The 25,529-nt window shown below is 43.6% G+C and overlaps 1 protein-coding gene across 2 annotated transcripts in view; it reads right to left on the reverse strand.

The window, feature by feature from the left end:
* Positions 1–25,529, reverse strand: part of LOC139407163 (calcipressin-2-like) — a 120,254-nt gene that overhangs the window by 20,404 nt on the left and 74,321 nt on the right. For both annotated transcript variants that reach the window (XM_071150670.1, XM_071150672.1), the window contains 2 exons: positions 2,066–2,239; positions 34–205 (listed from right to left, as the gene is read on the reverse strand). In XM_071150670.1, coding sequence (XP_071006771.1) covers positions 34–205; positions 2,066–2,239 — 346 coding nt within the window. The remainder of the gene's footprint in view (positions 1–33; positions 206–2,065; positions 2,240–25,529) is intronic.

Genomic DNA, 25,529 nt, shown 5'->3' on the forward strand with positions numbered 1-25,529 from the left:
AGGATGTAGTGTGTAACTAGTGGTATGACTCACCGGGGCCCAGCTTGGCCACAGCATAGAGCAGGTCGTAGTTGATGACGGGCGTGGTCTCGTCTATCTGCTGCCAGCCAATGGGCGGCGAGCCGGGAGGGGAGATGAGGAACTGTTTAGAGGGCTGGGGAGGAGCCAGGTGCAGGTTATCACCATCTGATACTGGGTTCTGGACCTGAGGGAGGAAGGGATAGAGAGACAGAGGGATAGAGAGGGAGAGAGAGGGGGGGGGGGATACAGACCAATTATTAGTGAATCAGTTTTAATCAGATGTCTCTTAGTGATTGGCTTTTTTGAAATAATTCAGGACAAGGCTGTACGATTCTACACTCCAGACAGTCAGTTAGTTCCACATCTTAGTTCCAAGGGTCCTGCTGAGACCTGATTCAGCCAGCCAGAGAGCTGAGGTTAAAGGGCACTGACTGGGAAGGATCCTTGTCTGGGCCATGGGTTACTCTCCACTGTTCCCCAGGACCAACACCAGTCTACTGGGTTACAGACCTCCCTGTTCTCCAGGACCAACACCAGTCTACTGGGTTACAGACCTCCCTGTTCTCCAGGAACAACACCAGTCTACTGGGTTACAGACCTCCCTGTTCCCCAGGACCAACACCAGTCTACTGGGTTACAGACCTCCCTGTTCCCCAGGACCAACACTAGTCTACTGGGTTACAGACCTCCCTGTTCCCCAGGACCAACACTAGTCTACTGGGTTACAGACCTCCCTATTCTCCAGGACCAACACCAGTCTACTGGGTTACAGACCTCCCTGTTCCACCAGTCTACTGGGTTACAGAGCCACATCACCACCTGACCTGTCATCTTGACTAACAGCTAATAGGTCCAGATCACATGTAGATCATCAGAGTGATGTGAAGTGTCTGTGTGCTCCAGCCTCCAGGCAGCACAGCGTAACACACCGGCCCTGCAGATATTACCTCTAACAGGAATATAAGTCATGGACTTAATCTCTCTCTCTCTGCCTCAGCGGAGTGCTTGTGACCCTGATAACCACTGGGAGAGGAATTAGACAGGCCTATTGGCTAATGTGGAGCAATCACAAGCTGCTTCTGCAAGGAGGAGGGCACACACACTCACTCACACACACACACACACACACACACACACACACACACACACACACACACACACACACACACAGGAGAGGGTTTTATTATTATTAGTCACACTGCATCAGTGACAAAATGTAAACATGAGACTATTTTCCATAAACACAGTTTTTCCCTAAACTACACACCCTAACCAAAGTTTGTGTACACACACATTTGTAGTACCAGTCAAAAGACACACCTACTCGTTCAAGGGTTTTTCTTTATTTTTACCTTTTTCTACATTGTAGAATAATAGTGAAGTCATCAAAACTATGAAATAACACATACGGAATCATGTGGTAACCAAAAAATATATTTGAGATTTGAGATTCTTCAATGTAGCCACCCTTTGCCTTGATGACAGCTTTGCACACTCTTGGCATTATCTCAACTTCACTATTGTCTTCACTATTATTTTACAATTTTGAAAACAGTAAAAATAAAGAAAAACCCTAGTATGAGTAGGTGTGTCCAAACTTTTGACTGGTACATATATATATATATACAGTTGAAGTCAGAAGTTTACATACACCTTAGCCAAATACATTTAAACTCAGTTTTTCACAATTCCTGACATTTAATCCTAGTATAAATTCCCTGTTTTAGGTCAGTTAGGATTACCACTTTATTTTAAGAATGTCCATTTGGAAGACCCATTTGGACCAAGCTATAACTTCCTGACTGATGTCTTGAGATGTTGCTTCAATATATCCACATCATTTTCCATTTTCTATTTTGGGGACCCATGTTGGCTCGTGAGCACTACATTCAAAAACTACTGCTGAAATTATAAAAAGCTCTGGAGCATCACTTTAATGTGCCCTTTCCTTCCAGCAATAGACAACAGAACTAACATAGGGGGTAAATCAAAGTCCCAGTCTGTTGGCAGTCAGTCCTGCTCGTTGTACTGTTTAGCTACTGACCTGGGCAAAGTAGAGTTTGAGCTTCTTGCCTCTGAAGGGCGTTTCGTGCAGCTCTATCCTGGCGCTGGCGGCTGCTTTGGGGTTGCTGAAGTTGATGCGGACACGCCGGAAGCTCTTGAACAGCTGAAACGTCACCCGCTCATCGTAGGCCAGGAACAGGGCCTCGAACATCTCCTGAACAAAGCCAATATAGAGAGACAAAAACAAACCACAGATGAGGTTGTGCATAATATGGTTTCAGGTGGTAAATGCCAAAGCATGAATAATACAGTAGACAGAGGGAGAGGGAGACATGAAGCCGTGTCTGGGGTGAGGTTCCCTGCAGCCTCCTCCAGTAAACACAGAATCCTTTCTCCAGTTAATACGCTGTTTATCATGGACAGAGGATGCTGCAGGTCTCTTTACTGGGTGTAGATGTAACACTATAGCTTCCGTCCCTCTCCTCGCCCCTACCTGGGCTCGAACCAGGGACTCTCTGCACACATCGACAACAGCCACCCTCAAAGCATCGTTACCCATCGCTCCACAAAAGCTGCGGCCCTTGCAGAGCAAGGGGAACCACTACTTCAAGGTCTCAGAGCGAGTGACATTTCACATCGGTTACACAGACAATACTATGTTTTCTGTTGCCTAACCAATAAACCTCCCATTCATTAAACCTAGCCAGATGAGAGATGGAGAGCAAGAGAGAGTGAGATAAGGAGCTGTCTGTCCTGTCCTCCTTAGTGCTGCTGGTTTCCTCTAGTCTTGATAGATCTGTGTGTTCCTCAAGGAGAGGTGTCACCACAGAAAGGTCAAGTTGAGTGGCACTTCCCTCTGTCACTCACTCAGCCTATCTATAGATGCTTTGTTATCATTAATGTTGGTGAGATCATTAGAGTGTGTGTGTGTGTGTGTGTGTGTGTGTGTGTGTGTGTGTGTGTGTGTGTGTGTGTGTGTGTGTGTGTGTGTGTGTGTGTGTGTGTGTGTGTGTGTGTGTGTGTGGAATCTAGCCTAGCTGCTCGTTTAGCATTAATTTCCTGCCGGAGAGCAGAGCTAATGAAGGTGTCTAATTTGAGGATAATCTCACATCCCAGACCTGCCCTGGGCTCCGTAAAGCGAGGAGAGAGAGAGGACAGAGAGAGCGAGAGAGAAAGGAGAGAAAAAGAGAGATGGGGAGAGAGACAAAGTGAGGGAATATAGATACAGAGGTAGGCAGAGCGAGGGGAAAGAGGAGAAGAGGGGAGACAGTCAGTTCTGGGAAATTCTCCCACAGCCTCAGGGCTGATCTCTGACACAACATCTCTGTTCATCAGACTGTTAAACAGCCATCACTAACATTGTGTGGATGCTGCCAACATACTGACTCAAATCTCTAGCCACTATAATAATAAAAAATTGGATGTAATACATGTATCACTAGTCACTTTAAACAATGCCACTTTATATACTGTTTACATACCCTATATTACTCATCTCATATATACTGTACTCTACACCATCTACCTCATCTTGCCTATGCCATTCGGCCATCGCTTATCCATATATTTGTATGTACATATTCTTATTCGTTCCTTTACACTTGTGTGTATAAGGTAGTTGTTGTGAAATTGTTAGATTACTTGTTAGATATTACTGCATGGTCTGAACTAGAAGCACAAGCATTTCGCTACACTCACATTAACATCTGCTAACCATGTGTATGTGACAAATAAAATTTGATTTGTTACTGTAGCTATGTTCTAGAGAGCTGTCTGTCCTCTATGGCCCCACCTCATGACCCCAGGATGACCCCAGCAGATAGAGTTCTTAGACCAGGTCATTCACAGGACAAGTGGACAGTATACAGTTGAAGTCGAAAGTTCACATACACCTTAGCCAAATACATTTAAACTCAGTTTTTCACAATTCCTGACATTTAACCCTAGTAAAAAGTCCCTGTCTTAGGTCAGTTAGGATCACCACTTTATTTTAAGAATGTGAAATGTCAGAATAATAGTAGAGAGAATTATTTATTTCAGGTTTTATTTCCTTCATCACATTCCCAGTGGGTCAGAAGTTTACATACACTCAATTAGTATTTGGTAGCATTGCCTTTAAATGGTTTAACTTGGGTCAAATGTTTCAGGTAGCCTTCCACAAGCTTGCCACAATAAGTTGGGTAAATTTTGGCCCATTCCTCCTGACAGAGCTGGTGTAACTGAGTCAGGTTAAATCAAATCAAATCAAATTTTATTTGTCACATACACATGGTTAGCAGATGTTAATGCGAGTGTAGCGAAATGCTTGTGCTTCTAGTTCCGACAATGCAGTAATAACCAACAAGTAATCTAACTAACAATTCCAAAACTACTGTCTTGTACACAGTGTAAGGGGATAAAGAATATGTACATAAGGATATATGAATGAGTGATGGTACAGAGCAGCATAGGCAAGATACAGTAGATGGTATCGAGTACAGTATATACATATGAGATGAGTATGTAAACAAAGTGGCATAGTTAAAGTGGCTAGTGATACATGTATTACATAAGGATACAGTCGATGATATAGAGTACAGTATATACGTATGCATATGAGATGAATAATGTAGGGTAAGTAACATTATATAAGGTAGCATTGTTTAAAGTGGCTAGTGATATATTTACATCATTTCCCATCAATTCCCATTATTAAAGTGGCTGGAGTTGAGTCAGTGTCAGTGTGTTGGCAGCAGCCACTCAATGTTAGTGGTGGCTGTTTAACAGTCTGATGGCCTTGAGATAGAAGCTGTTTTTCAGTCTCTCGGTCCCAGCTTTGATGCACCTGTACTGACCTCGCCTTCTGGATGATAGCGGGGTGAACAGGCAGTGGCTCGGGTGGTTGATGTCCTTGATGATCTTTATGGCCTTCCTGTGACATCGGGTGGTGTAGGTGTCCTGGAGGGCAGGTAGTTTGCCCCCGGTGATGCGTTGTGCAGACCTCACTACCCTCTGGAGAGCCTTAGTAGGCCTCCTTGCTCGCACACACTTTTTCAGTTCTGCCGTTCTTTGGGATTGAGGTCAGGGCTTTGTGATGGCCACTCCAATACTTTGGCTTTGTTGTCCTTAAGCCATTTTGCCGCAACTTTGGAAGTATGCTTGGGGTCATTGTCCATTTGGAAGACCCATTTGCGACCAAGCTATAACTTCCTGACTGATGTCTTGAGATGTTGCTTCAATATATCCACATCATTTTCCCGCATCATGAATCCATCTATTTTGTGAAGTGCAACCAGTCCCTCCTGCAGCAAACCACCCCCACAACATGATGCTGCCACCCCCGTGCTTCACGGTTGGGATGGTGTTCTTCAGCTTGCAAGCCTCCCCCTTTTCCCTCCAAACAAAACAATGGTCATTACAGCCAAACAGTTCTATTTTTGTTTCATCAGACCAGAGGACATTTCTCCATGTGCAGTTGCAAACCGTAGTCTGGCTTCTTTATGGCGGTTTTGGAGCAGTGGCTTCTTCCTTGATGAGCGGCCTTTCAGGGTATGTTGATATAGGACTCGTTTTACTGTGGATATAGATAATTTTGTACCGGTTTCCTCCAGCATCTTCACAAGGACTTTTGCTGTTGTTCTGGGATTGATTTGCACTTTTCGCACCAAAGTACGTTCATCTGTAGGAGACAGAACGCGTCTCCTTCCTGAGCGGTATGACGGCTGCGTGGTCCCATGTTGTTTATACTTGCGTACTATTGTTTGTACAGAGGAACGTGCTACCTTCAGGCTTTTGGAAATTGCTCCCAAGGAGGAACCAGACTTGTGGAGGTCTACAAGAAAAATTCTGAGGTCGTGGCTGGTATCTTTTGATTTTCCCGTGATGTCAAGCAAAGTTTGAAGGTAGGCCTTGAAATACATCCACAGGTACACCTCCAATTGACTCAAATTATGTCAATTAGCCTATCAGAAGCTTCTACAGCGATGACATCATTTTCTGGAATTTTCCAAGCTGTTTAAAGGCACAGTCAACTTAGTGTATGTAAACTTCTGACCCACTGGAAATGTCATACAGTGAATTATAAGTGAAATAAACAATCTGTAAACAATTGTTGGAAAAATTACTTTTGTCAAGCACAAAGTAGATGTCCTAAGCAACTTCCCAAAACTATAATTTGTTAACAAGACATTTGTGGAGTGGTTGAAAAATGAGTTGTAATGACTTCAGCCTAAGTAAGTGTATGTAATCTTCCGACTTCTACTGTAGATGATTGTGACAAACACTGAATTCTGTGAATTCATACGTTAAACCACAATGGAAATCTCCCATCTCAGTTAAGTTATATGACAGGTACTTTTCCCAAATTAGACGTTGTTCCATCATAACTAGCAGACTTTAAATACAGCCTTAAAGAGAGAGCGTAGCAGAGTACATGGGCTATTTCCCTCCCTCTTTCCACATGGTGCTGAGCTAAAACGCTATTCTAGCAGCTTCTAAATGAGCCGCCACATCTAGCCAGCAGAGTATGAAAATAAGCACTTTTAAAGGGAACATCTGGTTCTTAGCTGTGGACCTGAAAATAGATTTACTGTAAATTGATTAGCAGCGCATGTATATAAAAAAAACACTAGAACACATAGGGATTTCATTTATCTCTCTCTTGTTTGAAGACAGCCACGATATCCTCCTTTGAAGGATCAGCAATAGTGAGACTGCATGGGCAGGTTACAGAGAGTGTGTTCATGCAATTCAAATTCAATTCAATGGATCTTTTGTTAGTCAGTGGATACATTCTGTGCCAAGGCAGTGCTCCATCAAATAAACAATCTGACCACGTAACATTGTTTACAAGATGTCTGTTTAAAACTAGTCTGACAGTTTAGTTCCATGATGTCACATCTCACTCTCATCAAAACATCTACTCACAACAATTTGAGTCAGTCAGATACAATAGTCGTCTCTGACAAAGAGAGCGTTCTGGCAGCTTGATATTTTCAGAGCCGGTGACAGATGACAATATGACTTTCCTTGGTAGAGCTGATCTGTAGAGACAGGAAGATCATTCAGACAGTCACTTTCCAATCCGGTAAATGTGTCTGAGAGCTTGTTTCATGTTAGTGTATGTGTGAGATCGGTGGCGAGTTGCAGGCTCCCGATGCGGAGTGTGTGTGTATGTGTGTTTGTGTGTGTCCTGGCAGCAGACAGCTGGGACTGGTGTGTGTCTGCCTGGGAGGTGGAGATGAGTGGTGACAGCTCAGTTCATGTTGCTGTATCACCCCCGTCTGACGGTGAGGGGATTGTGGAATAGAGCTCTGTCCTGTAGATGAGGCTCTGGCTCACTCCAGGTACCTTGGATCAGCACATTAACGCAGAGTTTCCCTCTGCGTTGTCGGGCGATGTGTGAATTCATGCAAAGATTGCTGCTCCGCTTAAGAAGTGTGTTCAAAGTTTCACCTTGGGATGATGTTGCTGATAAGACACTGATAAGGGGTCACTTTTGCATTCTTCTCCCTAATGGTCTAAGGTCAGGATTAGGGAGGCAAACTGATCCTAGATCTGTACCTAGAAGCAACTTCTAGCCAGAGCTAAGGCAAAAGCAGACAATGTCCCTCCCTGTGTTGCATACAACTCATGAACATGAGACTGGGTTCCCTCTGTGTATAATAACATTCCAGCTCAGATGATTTATCTATCTCCAGTAGTCTATAGCCTCAGACAGACCCACACCACACAGAGCAAGACAGTGCTCCATCAGCAATGGAATGGAAAGCAGCAGCAGCATTAGCAGGGCAGTATGTGGATCTGAGCTGACTTATCATGGAACCCATCACACATTAAACCTTATCCACCAATCAATCACCCTCAGGGTCAGGTTTATGTTCTATCACTAGGGCTTTAACTTACATAGGCCTAATGCCATTAAAATACTTCCTAGACTGTTATACTTCAGACTCTTCTGCCGAGAGGGCACTGTGAATGTATAAAACAATTAATGACATTCCTTTACATACATGGACAGTGAGGTGAAGAGAGGAAAGTATAGGGAGGGTTTTGTTGGAGCTGGAACAGACATTGTTTCCTAAAAATACTCCTTCTTGATGCATTACCAAAGGACCAGTGTACGCATACCTCCTAGTTAAGCAAATGGCTCAGGTACATTAGTGGTGGAATAATGCACGTTGTTCAGGAGAAGTTTACTAAAAAAAAGGTCATTCTGAGGGAGGTAGAGATTGAGGCTGAGGCCCTGATGTGATCTGCATGGGCGTGTGTGTGTGTGCGTGTGTGTGTGTGTGTGTGTGTGTGTGTGTGTGTGTGTGTGTGTGTGTGTGTGTGTGTGTGTGTGCGTGTGTGTGTGTGTGTGTGTGCGCTGTGAGTGGTGGCTAGGTAGTGAAGGCTTTCTGGACACTTGTCCCCCTAATGGTGAGTCCATATCAACATATCAAACATTGTGAAGGGTGTATGTCAGCCTAGCCTTTTGGGGGCCCTAAGCAAAAATCTTGACAACGGAGATAATTTCTTGCAATTATACACATTTTGCCATGGGGCTGTCATGGTTCCACCTGTCACCAGAGGGCGGCAGACACCGCCTTAGAGACTATAATGACAAAGGTATTTTCAGTTACTAATTATGATTTCCTTTTAGAGAGGTGTGATTTCTGTTACCCTTTGCAGAAGCTTGATTCATTTGCCTTGTGCGTTTGTCTCCTGAGAGAGTTATCAAGTCATAGTGTTTGTTGTTTTCCCTAGTTTTACTTTGTACCTACTGTTGAACTTTTTCCAAGTAAAGTATTTACGTTTATTCTAAACCAAAGGTTCCTAGTCTGGTTCTCTTCTCTGCTCCTGTATCCTACCTCACCACGTCACAGCAAGCTTCTGCCCCAACAAGGACCCAGCACAGATCGACCAGATCAAGAATGCTATAACCCACCAAGGAGTCCTGCTGGGGCAGGAGCAAGAACAATTCCAAATATGAGTGACTCTCTAGGCACTTACCGACTCCCTCCAACCACTGAACACCCCCAACCCAGGAGTCTCAGCGCCCAGTAGATCCCCAATGGAACCTGCACCGGGAACCAAGGAGCCCAGTCCCTGAGCAGTATTACGGCTACCCAGGAAGATGCAAGAGGTTCCTCACTCAGTGCTCTCTGGATTTCAAGCTACAGCCCTCCTTGTTTCACACCGATCAGGTCAAGATCATCGCTTTACTCTCGAGCAAATCCCTGGCTTGGGCAACGGCGGTGTGGGAACAGCAGCCACCATCCTGCAGCTCCATATCAGCCATCACTTCTGAGTTGGACGAGTCTTCGACCACCCAGTCGACTGAGCCATAGAGCTCTTACCCAGCTCCACCCCTCCCCGGGAACGTCTTTACTCCCTCTCGGACCCTGAAGTAGCAGCCATGGACGACTACATTTGGAAGTTGATGGAGGCGGGCGTCATTTGTTACTCAACTTCTCCAGCCTGCGCAAGCTTCTTCTTCGTGGGAAAGAAAGATGGGGGTTTGTGTCCTTGCATTGATTACCCAGGGCTGAACAGGATTACGATTAAGAATCGTTACACCCTACCACTGATGTCCTTTGCCTTGGATCTGGCCCAAGGGGCCTGATTTTTCACCAAACTGGACCTCTGCAACACTGACAATCTGGTGAGAATCAGGGAGGGAGATTAATGGAAAACTGCCTTTAACACCCCTAGTGTCCACTGTGAATATTTAGTCATGCAATTCGGATTATCAAACTCACCAGCAGTCTTCCAAGCATTGGTCAATGACACTCTTAGGGACACGTTGAATCATTTCGTCTTTGTTTACCTTGACGACATCCTGATCTTCTCCAAGACCCTTCCAGAACACATCCTGCACGTCTGCTAAGTCCTGAGACACCTCCTGCAGAATCAGCTATACATCAAAATAGAGAAGTGTGAGTTACATGTTTCCCAAGTCTCCTTCCTGGGATACATTATCCCGTAAAGGTTAAGGTCATCACCGACTGGCCCCGTCCCGCTTCACTCAAACAAGTTCTGCGGTTCATCGGGTTTGCCAATTTTTCCAGAATTTCTTTCGCAACTTGGTGCTGTGGCTGCGCCTCTCACGGCCCAAACCCATCAATCCCAGATCCATTTTTGCTCGACCCCCCCGAGGCTGACAGGGCATTCGAGGAGCTCAAGGGATGTTTCACCTCTGGACCCATCCTCGCTCATCCTGACCCTGCTCGTCCCTTCATGGTAAAGGTGGACGCCTCGGATACTGGAGCAGGGACTTTCCATTTACAGCGAAAAAGGGGGATCAAGAAACTGCACCCATGTGGCTTTTTCTCCAAGCGGTTTTCGCCAGCGGAACGCAACTACGATGTAGGCAACTGGGAGCTCTTGGCAGTTAAGTGAGACAGCCGACTTCATGATTAACCATGTCTTTTCGACTACATGGACTCTCCCAGGACATTGTCTCAGACCGTGTCCCCCAGTTCGTCACGTGGTATTGGAAAGCCTTCTGCTCCCTGTTGGGGGTATTGATGGGTCTCTCCTCTTGGTTCCACCCACAGTCGAATGTGCAGACTGAGCGGGTCAACCAGGAGCTGGAGAATTTCCTCCGCTGTTTTGTCTCCCTTCAGGCCACCAACTGGAACAAGTTCCTCTTCTGGGCCAAATATGCTCACAACATACTGCTGAACTTGTCCACTGGACTGTCTCCATTTGAGTGCCAGTTTGGGTTCGGGGCACCCTGCAGTACCTGGTGGACTGGAAGGGCTATGGACCCGAGGAGCGGGCGTGGGTACCTGCCCGGGACATCCTGGACCGGGACTTGTTCGGGACTTCAACCAACTATGAGGTGATTGCCCTGGCTCCCCGGCTGGAGCCGCTCCTAGAAGGGGTGTGCTGTCATGGTTCCACCTGTCACCAGAGGGCGACAGAGACTGCCCTAGAGAATATGACACGTGTTTTCAGTTACTAATTAAGATTTCCTTTTAAAGAGGTGTGTTTTCAGTTAGCCTTTGCAGAAGCTTGATTTGTTTGTAGTGTGCGTTTGTCTCCTAATGAGTTATTAAGTCATAGTGTTTGTTGTTTTCCCTAGTTTTACTTCGTACCTACTGTTGAACTTTTCAGAGTAAGTTATTGAGGCACGTTTATTCTAAACTACTGATTCCTCGTCTGATTCTCTTCTCTGCTCCTGGGCCCTACCTCTCCACGTCACAGGGGCAGAGAGATATTTTGCCATTTTAGAGCTAATTTCCTGCAATTCTCCACATTTTGCCATGATTTATGCCATGTTATGATGATATGTGAGCGAGAGTGACAAGCAAAATCAGTGGGCGTTCCCTGGAGGTCAGGGCCCCTGGGCATGTGCCCTGCATGGCCGGTCGGTAATTCGACCATGATTACTTGTCACGACTCCGACCGAAGGTGGCTCCCCTTCCCGTTCGGGTGGCGCTCGGCGGTCGTCGTCGCCGGCCTAGTAGCTGCCACTGATTATTTCCTCCCCCTCCTTATGTGTTTATTGAGTGCACCTGTTTTGAGTTGGGTATAATTCGTGAGGCTTTATTAGTCAGCCGGCCCGCCTGGTTCCTTGTGCGGGATTAATTATTGTGACCTTCTGTTTTGTGTAAACTTGTGTGCACGTCTGTGGGTTACGTGTTTTTCCCATTTCGTGGGTTTTTGCTGGACAGTTTAAGTCCCCCTGTTTGGGGCGTTTGTTGTGTTATACGCCCTGTGTTTTCGTGGTGTTGGCTTATGTTCGCCGTTTTTGTGCATTAAAGTAGCACTCCCCTGAACTCTCTGCTTCCTGCGTCTGACTTCTCACCCACTACACTCAGAACGTTACATTACTACAATTTTAGACAGCTGGCTAGACTAACTTCCCACTATTCTGTCAACTAAATGAGTGACTGTTAGTGACTGACAAAACAAGAGAAAAAGTTGCTGATTCACAAACAAATTTCGAAATTGCACCTCCTGTATTCTACTATTGTAACTCTCAAAAGTAATTTGAGACCCCAACTGAGTTCATAAAAATATATAAATACACAGTACCAGTCAAAGGTTTGGACACACCTACTCGTTCAAGGGTTTTTCTTTGTTTGACTATTTTCTACATTGTAGAATGAAATAACACATATGGAATCATGTAGGAACTAGGGCTGTTGCGGGGACCGTATTACTACCACAAGGGCGGTCAAGAGTCATGACCGTTTAGTCAGGGTAATTAGGCTTCTCCAAGCTCTGATGCTGCTGTTGGTCGATAGTAGCCTACCAAACGTCCTAACTGCCTGGTACTCAGCACTCCATTGTCCCTCTAATCACTCTGACATCAATGCAAATGTGTTAAAAAATCTAATCAAACACTTCATGAGAGCCCATGAGCTCATGTTGTGCAACATTTCTATAAGCTATGCAATTGCGGGAGAAAACAGAGTGATGGCCACTAATAAAAAGACGAGGATCCCATCAGCTTTCTATAGACTAGGCCTACTAAATGTATTTATCAACCTTCCTAATATGAAGCACATTGCTTCTCTTTACAACAGGAGTATAGTCTACCTGGCTGGCATGAAAATGTTTTGAAACAGGTGCATGATAATGGTCCAAATCAAAACAAATGTCACACATGTATTATTTACTATATGTAAAGACAAGATTAAATCAAAAATAGTCTGATGGGGGATAATATTAGCCTATCACTTGTGAATGACATATTATCACTTGTGAATGATGCCCAGTTTAAGAAACAACGCTTTTTAATTTTTTATTATTTTTCATCATAGTCACACACATCATGCAGCCTAGCCCATAGGCCTATATGTTTTAATAAGGTTTGTATCACAACTAAAGTGACTACTTAACTTCTTAAAATTAAGCACATTAATCTGCTTTACAAGGGGTGTAGAGCCTAACTGGCATATATAAGCAGCGAGTGAGTTTCACATTTGGAGATCATTTTCACCATAAAAATGCACCTTTATAATAAAAGCATTACATGCACAGGTGCATTTGCAGTCACTTTTGATAATGGTGTTTTTCACTAATGGAACATTTGCGCTTGCTGTACTAATAGTTTATCAACATTTTAAGCTAAACGTTCTGATCTGTTGCGTCAGATACATTGCATAAAAAAGTGTTTTTGATGCTTGTGGTTGTATTAATTTGGGATCTATCATATCCCACAAATGTCCCAGACTATGTTTGGAATATTTATTTCTCGCACAGAACAGAATAGGTCGACTTATGTACTATGGGGGATAGTAGATTGACATAGGGCTAGTGCTTTTGCTGTTCGTTAGGCCTACTCATCTTGTTGGCTGACGAAAAGTAAATATGGACAGTTCTTCCAATATCTTCAATATGCACCTCGGAATTGAATAAGGACGGGGGCAGTTGTATCCCCGATGTGTCTGTCTTCACTTGTAGCCTGTGAGAAAGACCCGATCAGGTGACATAGAGCCATGTAAGTGAGAGGGCTTCGGATTGCGTAGCATATTCAGGGAGAGAAGCACAACAGAGCGCTTATTTAGGGTGCATTACGGCCGCAGTGAAATTTGAGGCATTATCAAGTGCTTGTCAGATTGTGAATGAGAGACGATTTGAGTGTGTACATCCTGCTTAAAGAACAAAGCAAAGCTAGTTCCTTTCAAGCAACATTTTTCAATTCATCATTAGTCTCATCATGCAGCCTTACAATGTATTTAAAATCAAAACATATAGCCCAAGTTTGTAGAACAACTTAAGTTACATTAATAACTCTAAATTAAGCATATAGGAATACCTATTTCTTTGTTAACCACTCAACACAGAAGAGCCGCATGTGCGCACTCCCTCAAATCATTTGGAGAAAATATTTATGTTTTATTCAGCTTTGTACAATTGTATTCTTCATACTACAAAATAATATAAAATAATGCCACGGAATTGTAAACAAACCTTGTCTGCTAAATGAACTAGTGTAGCCCACAGCCATTTGGCTTACAGACATCAGGACCTAACATTAGGACAACTCAGAGTATGCTATTCTGTTCTTCAGAAATAGACTACATATTCTTCATATCATGTTTCTTTAGATTTATTGGATAGATTTATTGTGAAGGTGTAGGCTATATTACATGGATTTATTAGACTTTTTTAAATGGTTTGTAGGCTATGTGTGTTCATGTTAATTAACGGTCAATTACCGTGAGAACAACCGTTATTTGCTTGACAATCACCGGCTGATTTCATGACCACCACAGCCCTAGTACAAACCAAAAAAAGTGTTAAATAAATTAATATCTATTTTATATTTGAGATTCTTCAATGTAGCCACCCTTTGCCTTGATGACAGCTTTGCACACTCTTGGCATTCTCTCAACCAGCTTCATGAGGAATGCTTTTCCAAGGAGAAGAAGGAAGAGTTCCGACATATGCTGAGCACTTGTTGGCTGCTTTTCTTCACTCTGCGGTCTAACTCATCCCAAACCATCTCAATTGGGTTGAGTTCGGGTGATTGTGGAGGCCGGGTCATCTGATGCAGCACTCCATCACTCTCCTTCTTGGTCAAATAGCCCTTACACAGCCTGGAGGTGTGTTGGGTCATTGTTCTATTGAAAAACAATGATAGTCCCACTAAGCACAAACCAGATGGAATGGTGTATCGCTGCATAATGCTGTGGTAGCCATGCTGGTTAAGTGTGCCTTGAATTTGAAAAAAATCACTGACAGTGTCACCAGCAAAGCACGCCCACATGATCACACCTCCTCCTCCATGCTTCACTGTGGGAACAACACATGCAGAGATCATCAGTTCACCTACTCTGCGTCTCACAAAGACATGGTGGTTGGAACCAAAAATCTCAAATGTGGACTCATCAGACCAAAGGACAGATTTCCACCAGTCTAATGTCCATTGCTTGTGTTTTTTTTGCCTAAGCTAATCTCTTCTTCTGGTTTCTTTGTAGCAATTAGACCATGAAGTTCTGATTCATGCAGTCTCCTCTGACCAGTTGATGTTGAGATGTATCTGTTATTTGAACTCTGTGAAGCATTTATTTGGCTGCAATTTCTGAGGCTGGTAACTCTAATGAACACATTCTGCAGCAGAGGTAACTCTGCGTCTTCCTTTCCTGTGGCTGTCCTCATGACAGCCAGTTTCATCATAGCGTTTTATGCTTTTTGTGACTGCACTTGAAGAAACTTTCAAAGTTCTTGAAATGTTCTGGTTTGACTGACCTTCATGTCTTAAAGTAATGATAGACTTTGTTTCTCTTTGCTTATTTGAGCTGTTCATGCCATAATATGGACTTGGTCTTTTACCAAATAGGGCTAACTTCTGTATACCCCCCTACCTTGTCACAACACAACTGATTGGCTCAAATACATTAAGAAGGAAAGAAATTCCATAAAATAACTTTTATCAAGGCAGACCTATTAATTGAAATGCATTCCAGGTGACTACCTCCTGAAGCTGGTTGAGAGAATGCCAAGTGTGCAAAGCTGTCATCAAGACAAAGGGTGGCTACTTTGAAGAATCTAAAATCTAAAATATATTTTGATTTGTATTAACACTGTTCTGGCTACTACTAATAGTTTATGTCTTCACTATTATTCTACAATGTAGTAAAATAGTAAAAAACCCTGGAATGAGTTGGTGCGTCCAAACTTTTGACTGGTACTGTATATATATATTTTTGGGGGGGGGGGGGGGGGGCTGGCGTCCGCAGGGCCCTAAGCGGGCGCTTATGTCGCTTATGTCTAGGGCCGGCCCTGATGGGAAAGAGGGTGTTAGATTAGATGTCAGAAGGACGTGGCATGGGGCTGATGTTAGAGTGGATGAGCAGGAGTTGACAGGGTGGGAATGAGTGAGTGATGGCACCTTTTGTTAGCGAGGCCCGTTACAAGTCTGGAGGAGCTTCCAGAGGCGTATCTAGGTGATCATGCACCACAGCTGCTCTTATCCAAGGCAATACAAAATACATTGAGGAAATGGCAATGACCTCGCAGAAACATTCCTGTAGATCGACCATTTTCTCCTCCAGTGATAGTGAAGACTGGCAGTAGCCTGAGGCATATTGTATTTCACATTGACTGACTGTTACCGTATTTCAAAGCAGTTACTGACTGTTATCGTATTTCAAAGCAGATACTGGCTGTTACCATATTTTAAAGCAGTTACTGACTGTTACCGTATTTCAAAGCAAAGTCCCTAAATACTGAGATTACCGTAGAATGTATTGGACATTCTCTACCGTAGTGTGAAGTGTCATATTACTTTAAGAGTAGGGGAAATGAATGCATATGACTCATATAACCTCTAGAAACTCCACAGAATCCCATAATCGTATACATTCTGACTGCAGAATGAGAAAGATATGCACACACACACACACACACACACACACATACTGTACACAGTGCAGCAGATTATTCATGACTACATTTTCCCCCTGCAAAGCTATTTATAGTCGGTATATCACATTGAGAACATGACACAGGGTTGACTCATTGGCAGGGTATCTGAATACTTTCCACTACAGAGGACAATGATCTGTCTGAAGGTTAAACAATTATCTAATGTTCTGACGTAGGACCATCCAAACTTAGTCCATGGACAGAGGAGTGGAGGGAATTGAGCTGATCTTGCAAAGTGTTTTGTGTATCAGAAGTGATGTGTTGGAAAGTGATGGTGCTCAAATGGTGAAAGGAAACCTACTGCTCCACCCAAAGTTCCCAATAGAGGGAAGCCTGGTAAGAGCACGAGGTGCCATTTTGCTAACTGTTGCTATGGGGTTATGCAACATCAACATAGTTCAACCTAGCACAAGTAACACGGCGAAGAATAACACTCATCATAAACAAAGACGACCCAGAAAAATGACACTGTATGAAAAAGACCAGTCCACTGAAACTCATTAAAGGCCCATTGCAGTCAAAAACGTGATTTCCTGTGTTTTATATATATTTCCACACTATGAGGTTGTAATAATATTGTGAAGTTACGAAAATGATGATAATGCCCTTTTAGTGTAAGAGCTGTTTGAAAAGATCACCTGAAATTTCAGTCTGTTTTGGTGACATCACCAGGCGGTAAATTAATTAATAGACCAATAAGAATGTGAGTTCCAAACTTCTCTGCCAAAAACAGCTAGTTTTCAGTTTTCCCCTCCCCACTCAGACCAAACCCAGGCAGGCCTAGCAAAATTATTGCTTGTGAAATTGCTCTTTGCTAAGAAGCAATTTTTGTTTATTTTTGACAATTTTAATTGAAAACAATTGACACATTGACACATGCTAAAGACACAAAATGATAATTCCTGGCCTAAAGTAAAGTACACAGCAGAAGTACACAGGGAATTTAGAGCAGCTTCTAGTGTTCAGCGTTCCAACTCCGAGCTGTATTGTCCTGTGCTCTCTCTGCACTCAGAATGTTAATCAGAAACAGCCTGTGTTCTGTTCCTACATTGTTTTCACTGGAGATTCCAGATACTATGTTCCAGAACACTCACACAGCATTCCCAACCAGGAGGTACTGACTGACTGTGTACAACATGCCACTACAGAGGACAGACAGGAATGACTAGGACATGGCTGATCCATCTTAACTGACCTTCCAAGTGACACAAGGCTTTAGCTGGGCCAGACTGACTTATTGTAGATTGCATATGAGGACTTGAGCACACAGTGTGCTGCATACTCAATCTCGCTAGTGACGAAATAAACTATGCATAAAGTACGCGATGTAACATGATCTGATCCCTTTCTTGAGTGCAAACCCTTGATAGTCCAGTACAGACGATGTGGACACAACGAGAGCTGCTTTCTTTGGTGTCGTCAAGTTAGACAAGAGGGTGACAAGATGAAGTACCCCTTGCGTTTCTCTTTTCGGGAGACAGTGAGGAGATCTGGCACGAGAAAGTGGGTAACATTGTGTTCCCAAAGACTCGCCCTAGCTCCTTTTAGGCTCAGGACCAAGAGGAACACACAAAGAATATGTATTCTGAAAGAGAGCAAGCAACACTTTCCCCGGAGGAGAAAAGCTTGGTCACCACTAGGAGCTGTTTATGGCAACATCTCACTCCTCAGATGAGTCTCAAAAGAGGCCCAAGGAGGCATGGTCTTCTGTTGTGTCAGAACACATCTCTTCCACAGGCCTAGCCAACACAAAATAAATATTGCATAACTAGGACCATGAGTGTTTTTGAACACCTGACCTGACCAGGAAAAACAAGGCCCCTAGTTCCAGGCCATACTGCAACTAAGACCTAGAATTCTCCCTGGTCAAGTCCCATGTTCAGGAAAAACTCACAAAGGAGTTGACGATGACGCAACTGTGCGATGCAGAACTGTCAGCGCCTAGGCTTACTGCTCACACCATGAGGACGTGACCAACCCAATCATTCCAGGAAAAACTGGTGTAAAGTATCCATGCAAGTGGATCTCCAGAACCTTACTCTATGGTGGTTTAGTAACAGACCACCAAGCCTTACGTGGCGTGATTCCCATGCTGGATAGTGGGTTGTGAGATTGAATGTGAAAGTGAACCCTTCTGGGAAGGAGTTGAGGAGACCATATGGTGGCTATGGCAACATGCTAAACACAGGGACCAATATTGTCGACATACTAGAGTGTTTAAGAGATTCATACCGATTACACAATAGAACACATCCATCGTGTAGAGGTATGGAGGCGATCAGGATTACTCTTACACACACAACCGGAGAAGAAACCATACTTCCCATCAAGCAGCAATGAGAGACTTTTTAACATACTGCAGATTGGTGGAAAAAGATGTCTCAGATACGGAATAGAAAACAACAACACAGAGTCTACAATAATGTCCCTGAAGAACTGAGACAAGCATTGGGTGAATAAACCCCCCCCCCCCCCACTCCGATAGTGAAAAATTCTGCTTTTATAGATTTCTTTCTAAAACCCAGTGTGGTGACACCCTGCATATGTACGCTATTCTACCGACATGATTAACACCCTTAAGACATTGGACAATTTTGATGGGGAGATGATTATGGCTTGATGTTAAATCCCTGTATACTAATATCCTCCACCGGGGAGTAGAAGCCATGGTACACCGTCTTAGTCAACGACCCACTGGTACACTGTCTTAGTCAACGACCCACTGGTACACTGTCTTAGTCAACGACCCACTGGTACACTGTCTTAGTCAACGACCCACTGGTACACCGTCTTAGTCAACGACCCCCTGGTAAACTGTCTTAGTCAATGACCCACTGGTACACTGTCTTAGTCAACGACCCACTGGTACACTGTCTTAGTCAATGACCCACTGGTACACTGTCTTAGTCAATGACCCACTGGTACACTGTCTTAGTCAACGTCCCACTGGTACACTGTCTTAGTCAATGACCCACTGGTACACTGTCTTAGTCAACAACCCACTGGTACACTGTCTTATTCAACGACCCACTGGTACACTGTCTTAGTCAACGACCCACTGGTACACTGTCTTAGTCAATGACCCACTGGTACACTGTCTTAGTCAACGACCCACTGGTACACTGTCTTAGTCAATGACCCACTGGTACACTGTCTTAGTCAATGACCCACTGGTACACTGTCTTAGTCAATGACCCACTGGTACACTGTCTTAGTCAACGACCCACTGGTACACTGTCTTAGTCAATGACCCACTGGTACACTGTCTTAGTCAATGACCCACTGTATTGTATTGTAGCAGTACTGTACTCCATTGGGGCAGCAGGTAGCCTAGCGGTTAAGAGCATTGGGCCAGTAACCAAAAGGTCACAGGTTCAAATCCCCGAGCCGACTAGGTGAAAAATCAGTCAATGTGACCTTGAGCAAGGCACTTAACCCTAATTGCTCCTGTAAGTTACTTAGGATAAGAGCGTCTAGTAAATGTATTGTTGAATTTGCCGAGATTATTCTGACTAAGGACTTTTCATGTTTGACATTCAACAGAAAGAAACTGCGGTAACACGACTTGACACCCAGCGTCATAACACATTATGGCGGTCATAACCATGTCATAATATGTCATAACAGCGGGCATAACGTGTCATAACCTGTCATAATATGGTCATAACACTGTCATGACACATATGCTTACACTTGTTGTGACATATATAACATTCTTTTAAAGCTGGTTATGACACCTACATAAGAGTGTCAAATCCCACAAAACCTACCAGGTAGTTATTTTATGGCTGGTTACGGACGTGCTACCTGTCCCCAGATTTCAGGGTCAGGAAAAGACACCCTCTTTTTGACAGATGACTGACATAAGGGCATGTACGTGACAGGCTTATATGATTATGATGGTCATAATGCTTCATAACAGTGTCATAAAGTGTATTTTCTGCAAGTTGAAAAAAATACATGAGTGTAAAGAGTTGATCACAACAACAAAGACCTTAAGAAACAAACTTTCAAATGAAAGGAAACTCTTATGTAGGTGTCATAACCTGCCATAAAATAACTACCTGGTAGGTTTTGTGGGATTTGAAACTCTTATGTAGGTGTCATAACCTGCCATAAAATAACTACCTGGTAGGTTTTGTGGGATTTGACACTCTTATGTAGGTGTCATAACCAGCTTTAAAATAATGTTATATATGTCACAACACATGTAATTATATGGGTCATGACAGTGTTATGACCATATTATGACAGGTTATAACATATTATGACATGGTTAGGACACATTATGACATGGTTATGACATGTTATGGCACTGGGCTCACCGAAACGGCTATGGTTAGTAAAATTATACCGAATTATGCAAATCTTTATGTGGGGTTGTTTGAGGAGAATTTCAGCTCTAACAATCCATTCTTGCGCAATCTCAAGCTTTGGAAACGCTCCAATGATGACATATTCCTTCTATTCCAGGGCACAGCAGAGGAACTTCATCAATTCCACTCCTTCATCAATGCAAACAGTGAACACCTGAAATTCACGCTCACCTTTGACATTTTGATAAAGAGTGGGGTGGCTTTAGCACAGACCTATACAGGAAGCCGACGGACAGGAATTTCCTGTTCCACGAAGATAGCTTCCACTCTACACCTCGGAAAAAGAGCCCTCCTATCAGCCAATACAGTCACATATGCAGGATCTGTAGTACACAGTGACTATGGGAAACGTCATCTGGACGAACGCTTTAGACATCGAGTTACCCAGAGGATTGGGTGCATGATGCACAGGACTGTTACAAAAATATGACCCAGGATGATAGCTTCACTACCAAACCACCCCGCCCCCTGGACCAATGAGTGCAACGCTTTCTCCAATACCCCCTACTTGGAAAATACAGTAGTTCAACCACATCATTAAGAAAACACTGGCATATCTAGAGTTTAAAGATCCCCGCGGGTAGCCTTCAGACACGCCCCCAACATCAGTCAATGGGTGGTGAGGTCTGATTTTCCACCCGTGACACGTAGCACCTTCCTAGACAATGAGCTCGACGGTAATTACAAATGTGGCCGATGTTCCCAGTGAAACTTGACGAACAAACACACAACGTTCAATCACCTGCAAGGTCATTAAGTTCATCACGTGTCCTACCAAATAATGTGGTATACCTGATCAAGTGTGTGATCTATGCTACGTAGGGAAAACTAAAGGAGCTCTGAAAACAAGGATAGCAGATCTCAGGAGTAATATCAGGACCCTTGATCAGAGAAACCCTGTGGCTGCCCACTTCATGGAGGCTCGTCACAACATCAGCTCTCTGAAAGACATTGGTATGGAACATGTTAAGCCTTCTAAGAGAGAAGGGGGGGTACTGATAATCTATTACCGAGAAGATAACTGTATTGGATTCACTGTTTGTCCACCATGTCTCCTAAAGGTCTGAACCAAGGGTTTGATATCAGACCATTTCTTACGTGACTATGCTATGTTGATTTGTCTTCAGGTCTTCACATGGTCATTTTGCACATTACATATACGTTCGGTTTTCTATAACTTTCTATAGCTGTGCCCATCTCATTGACATCAAATTCTTAGAGGTACACAAGCTGTTTTTTAAATAAGTCACTGTAATTATATCTGCACGTAATGGTCATATGGGCAGGTATTTCAGTTTCCAACATAATCTTTTTCTCTGTTGCCTAGGTTTTAACTCAGGCATATTTGTACGTATTTAATCCTTCGTGACCATATGTACCTCTCCTTCATTAATTATGATTGACGATGCACACAAATTGATTAAATTGATTCCACAACCACCACGCGTCATGTGCGTAATGGTCATGTGAGGTGAAATGTTTATATTTTGGGTTGTGAACACACAGACTGTTTGACCTGACCAAGATCGGCTTCAGATTGAAACGTTGTCGATAAACGGTGAATTGGAAGCATAAACAGTGTGAGGGCCTTCCTGGTTGAAGATATCCCTCTAGTGGTGTGGGGGCTGCGCTTTGGCAAAGTGGCTGGGGTTATATCCTGCCTGTTTGGCCTTGTCCGGGGGTATCGTCGGACGGGGCCTCCTGTCTCAGCCTCCAGTATTTATGATGCAATAGTTTATGTGTCGGGGGGCTAGGGTCAGTCTGTTATATCTGGAGTATTTCTTCTGTCTTATCCGGTGTCCTATGTGAATGCAAGCGCTCTCTCTCTCTCTCTCTCTCTCTCTCTCTCTCTCTCTCTCTCTCTCTCTCTCTCTCTCTCTCTCTCTCTCTCTCTCTCTCTCTCTCTCTCTCTCTCTCTCTCTCTCACACTCACTCACTCACTCACTCACTCACTCTCACTCAAGACCTGGTCGTGCTGGTGCTCCAGTTTCAACTGTTCTGCCTGAACCTATGGAACCCTGACATGTTCACCGGACGTGCTACCTGTCCCCAGACCTGCTGTTTTCAACTCTCTAGAGACAGCAGGTGTGGTGGAGATACTCTTAATGATCGGCTATGAAAAGCCAACTGACATTTACTCCTAAGGTGCTGACTGTGATTATTATTATTTGACCCTGCTGGGCATCTTGGCCGTGTTCTGTTATAATCTCCACCCGGCACAGCCAGAAGACCACCCCTCATAGCCTGGTTCCTCTCTAGGTTGCTGTTCCTCTCTTGCTTGCTGTTTGGGGTTTTAGGCTGGGTTTCTGTATAGCACTTTGTGACATCAGCTGATGTAAGAAGGGCTTTATAAATACATTTGATTGATTGATTCTTTACAAGCTCTTAAAAGTCCCCACCAAGCAATAGGGCCATGACAAATCTCAGTCTCATACACAAGACACATTCCTACACGCACACACACGCATGCACACGCACACGCACACATAACAGCAGTGTTAGCAGAGAACAGCCTGTTGGTGTGGGTGTCTGATGGCTTTAAGTGCCCTTAGATACTAGAAAGCTGAAAAGGTGAACAGTGAACATCCTCATCATTACCATCTGGTGTTTGCAGCAGTCAGGCCATTCAAACCAAATGTCAAGATGGAGGGGCCCATTCTGAAATCTATTCAACTGTGTTCCAGTTTATGTGCTCTAATTATGGATATAAATATCCTAATGAAGCAAAGTGCTCCAGATGAGCGTAACATGGGAGGGGATGTTGGTTTGGTGGTGTTGCAGCTATCAGGGACACCGTGGTCTACTGTGTTTGCTAACAGTGTTATAGTTCATTACGACTGTGATTCCGAGAACACTGGATGTACACTATATCTTTTGTCATTGTACAACCAAGACAAGACTAATGACAACTGGTGGAGCTAAGTGGCTCTTTGGAGTACTTGTGCTGACAGCATCACATTTGAGGGTTTGGGGGAGGAAGGTCAAATGCATGTAAGAAAAACAAAGAGACGGACTGAGAAAATCATTTGTTTTTGTGTAGGAAGCCTTGGGATCGGCCAAGCAGCAGCCCCTGGTTTATAAACATCCAGTCACTCTGACGTCTACGAGTACAGCCCAGTAAAGCATGAAATTACCACTGAGTGTTACACTCAGAGAACACACACACACACACACCGACACCAAAACACACACGCACATCCCCCTGTATTGTTATAGTGAAGCCCACCCACAATAAGGATAACAGAACATCTATAAATAGGCTGAGTGAGTGACAGAGGGCCACTCAATTTGACCTTTCTGTGGTGACACCTCTCCTTGAGGAACACACCGATCTATCAAGACTAGAGGAAAGCAGCAGCACTAAGGAGGACAGGACAGACAGCTCCTTATCAGCATGAGCAACACTCCCACTCAGGCACAATCAAATAGGAACACAACGGCTCTGCAGTGGAATAGCAGTACAAGGTAAAATAGGGTCCGTAATAGAGGAATGAACAAAAGTGATCCAAAGTGCGGTGTTTTTCCCACAACCCCCTTTGAGGCGGTGTGGTGTGCGTGTGAGTTTTTAAGTAATTACAGTGGTACGATACCGAAGCCAGGCGGGCATGTTTACAGTTCACTGTTCACTTACTGGCATGTATTAACAAGAGGAGGAGAGGAGAACGGGAAGGGGAAAGAAACAGAGAAGAGAGGAGAAAGGGAGAGGAGCACATTCAAACACTAAACCAGAGTCAACTTTTGACTTATCAGCAGATGAATGTCAACTTGAGCAACACAGGCTTTAAGCACATACAGACAAATGTAGAAGAAGATGGATTACAGAGACTAAAATGAACAGAAACCAGAATAAAGTTTTTTTTTAGGTTCTCTCTTCCTTTAGGAGAACAACATCGTCATTCATCTTAAACGCATCCAGACTGCTCTCAGATTGTTCTTTTCATGCAGAACTTTGACCTCCAGCCAAATATAACTCCTGGGTTGTGTAACCTCTGGTGTCACGTTAAAACCAGGGCAGAAAGTCTCACACAGCAGGCTCGTAGGGGAGGGAGGATAGTTGATAACATCCCCCATTCATCCAGTCATTTTACTGTCATGTGATTTTCCATCTTAGAGGAGAAATGTAACAAGTGGCCCATTAGAACTGGAATGGAAAGATTTTTTTCAAACGAGAAAGGAACAGAGAGAAAGGGGGCTGAAATGTAGAAGTTAGGAATGTTATTTTAAAGAGAAAGTGTATCTCAGGTCTTCCCACCCATAACCTGGCAGAGACACTGCATCTATTTCTAACACAATGCAGTGGTTGGGTAAAAGTCACATCTCTACATAAAGCCTGACCAATCATAATGTCCTGTAATAAAGTGTGCCGATAGCGTCATCTGGCCAGAATTAGAGTTCATTAAACACCTAACTAAACAGAGAACCCAGTTATAGAGTGTACTAGGGGTGACACAAGTCGGATAAACAATTTCACAATTTCAGCTGTTTTTAATCTTTGCTATGCTGTAATATAGGCTTTACCTTTTTTTGTAAGAACAGCATCTGGTATTATTTATAATTTATTTTGTGTTGTTTACACTGTTCCAAATAGTCCAAAATAATATTTGTAAAAATAATAACCCTTCCTTTTCTTTATCTCCTTATTGTTATTATTACTAACATTGTTATGATAATCATTATCATAATAATGAATAATGTCACTATCATTAGTAGGGTGAGTATAGCAGCCTAAGAGCATATCCTGTTTAGTCTTAATACCGTAACTTACTTAGGCCTATATTT

This window comes from Oncorhynchus clarkii, chromosome 4 (genome assembly GCF_045791955.1).
Source record: "Oncorhynchus clarkii lewisi isolate Uvic-CL-2024 chromosome 4, UVic_Ocla_1.0, whole genome shotgun sequence".
Lineage (NCBI taxonomy): Eukaryota > Metazoa > Chordata > Actinopteri > Salmoniformes > Salmonidae > Oncorhynchus > Oncorhynchus clarkii.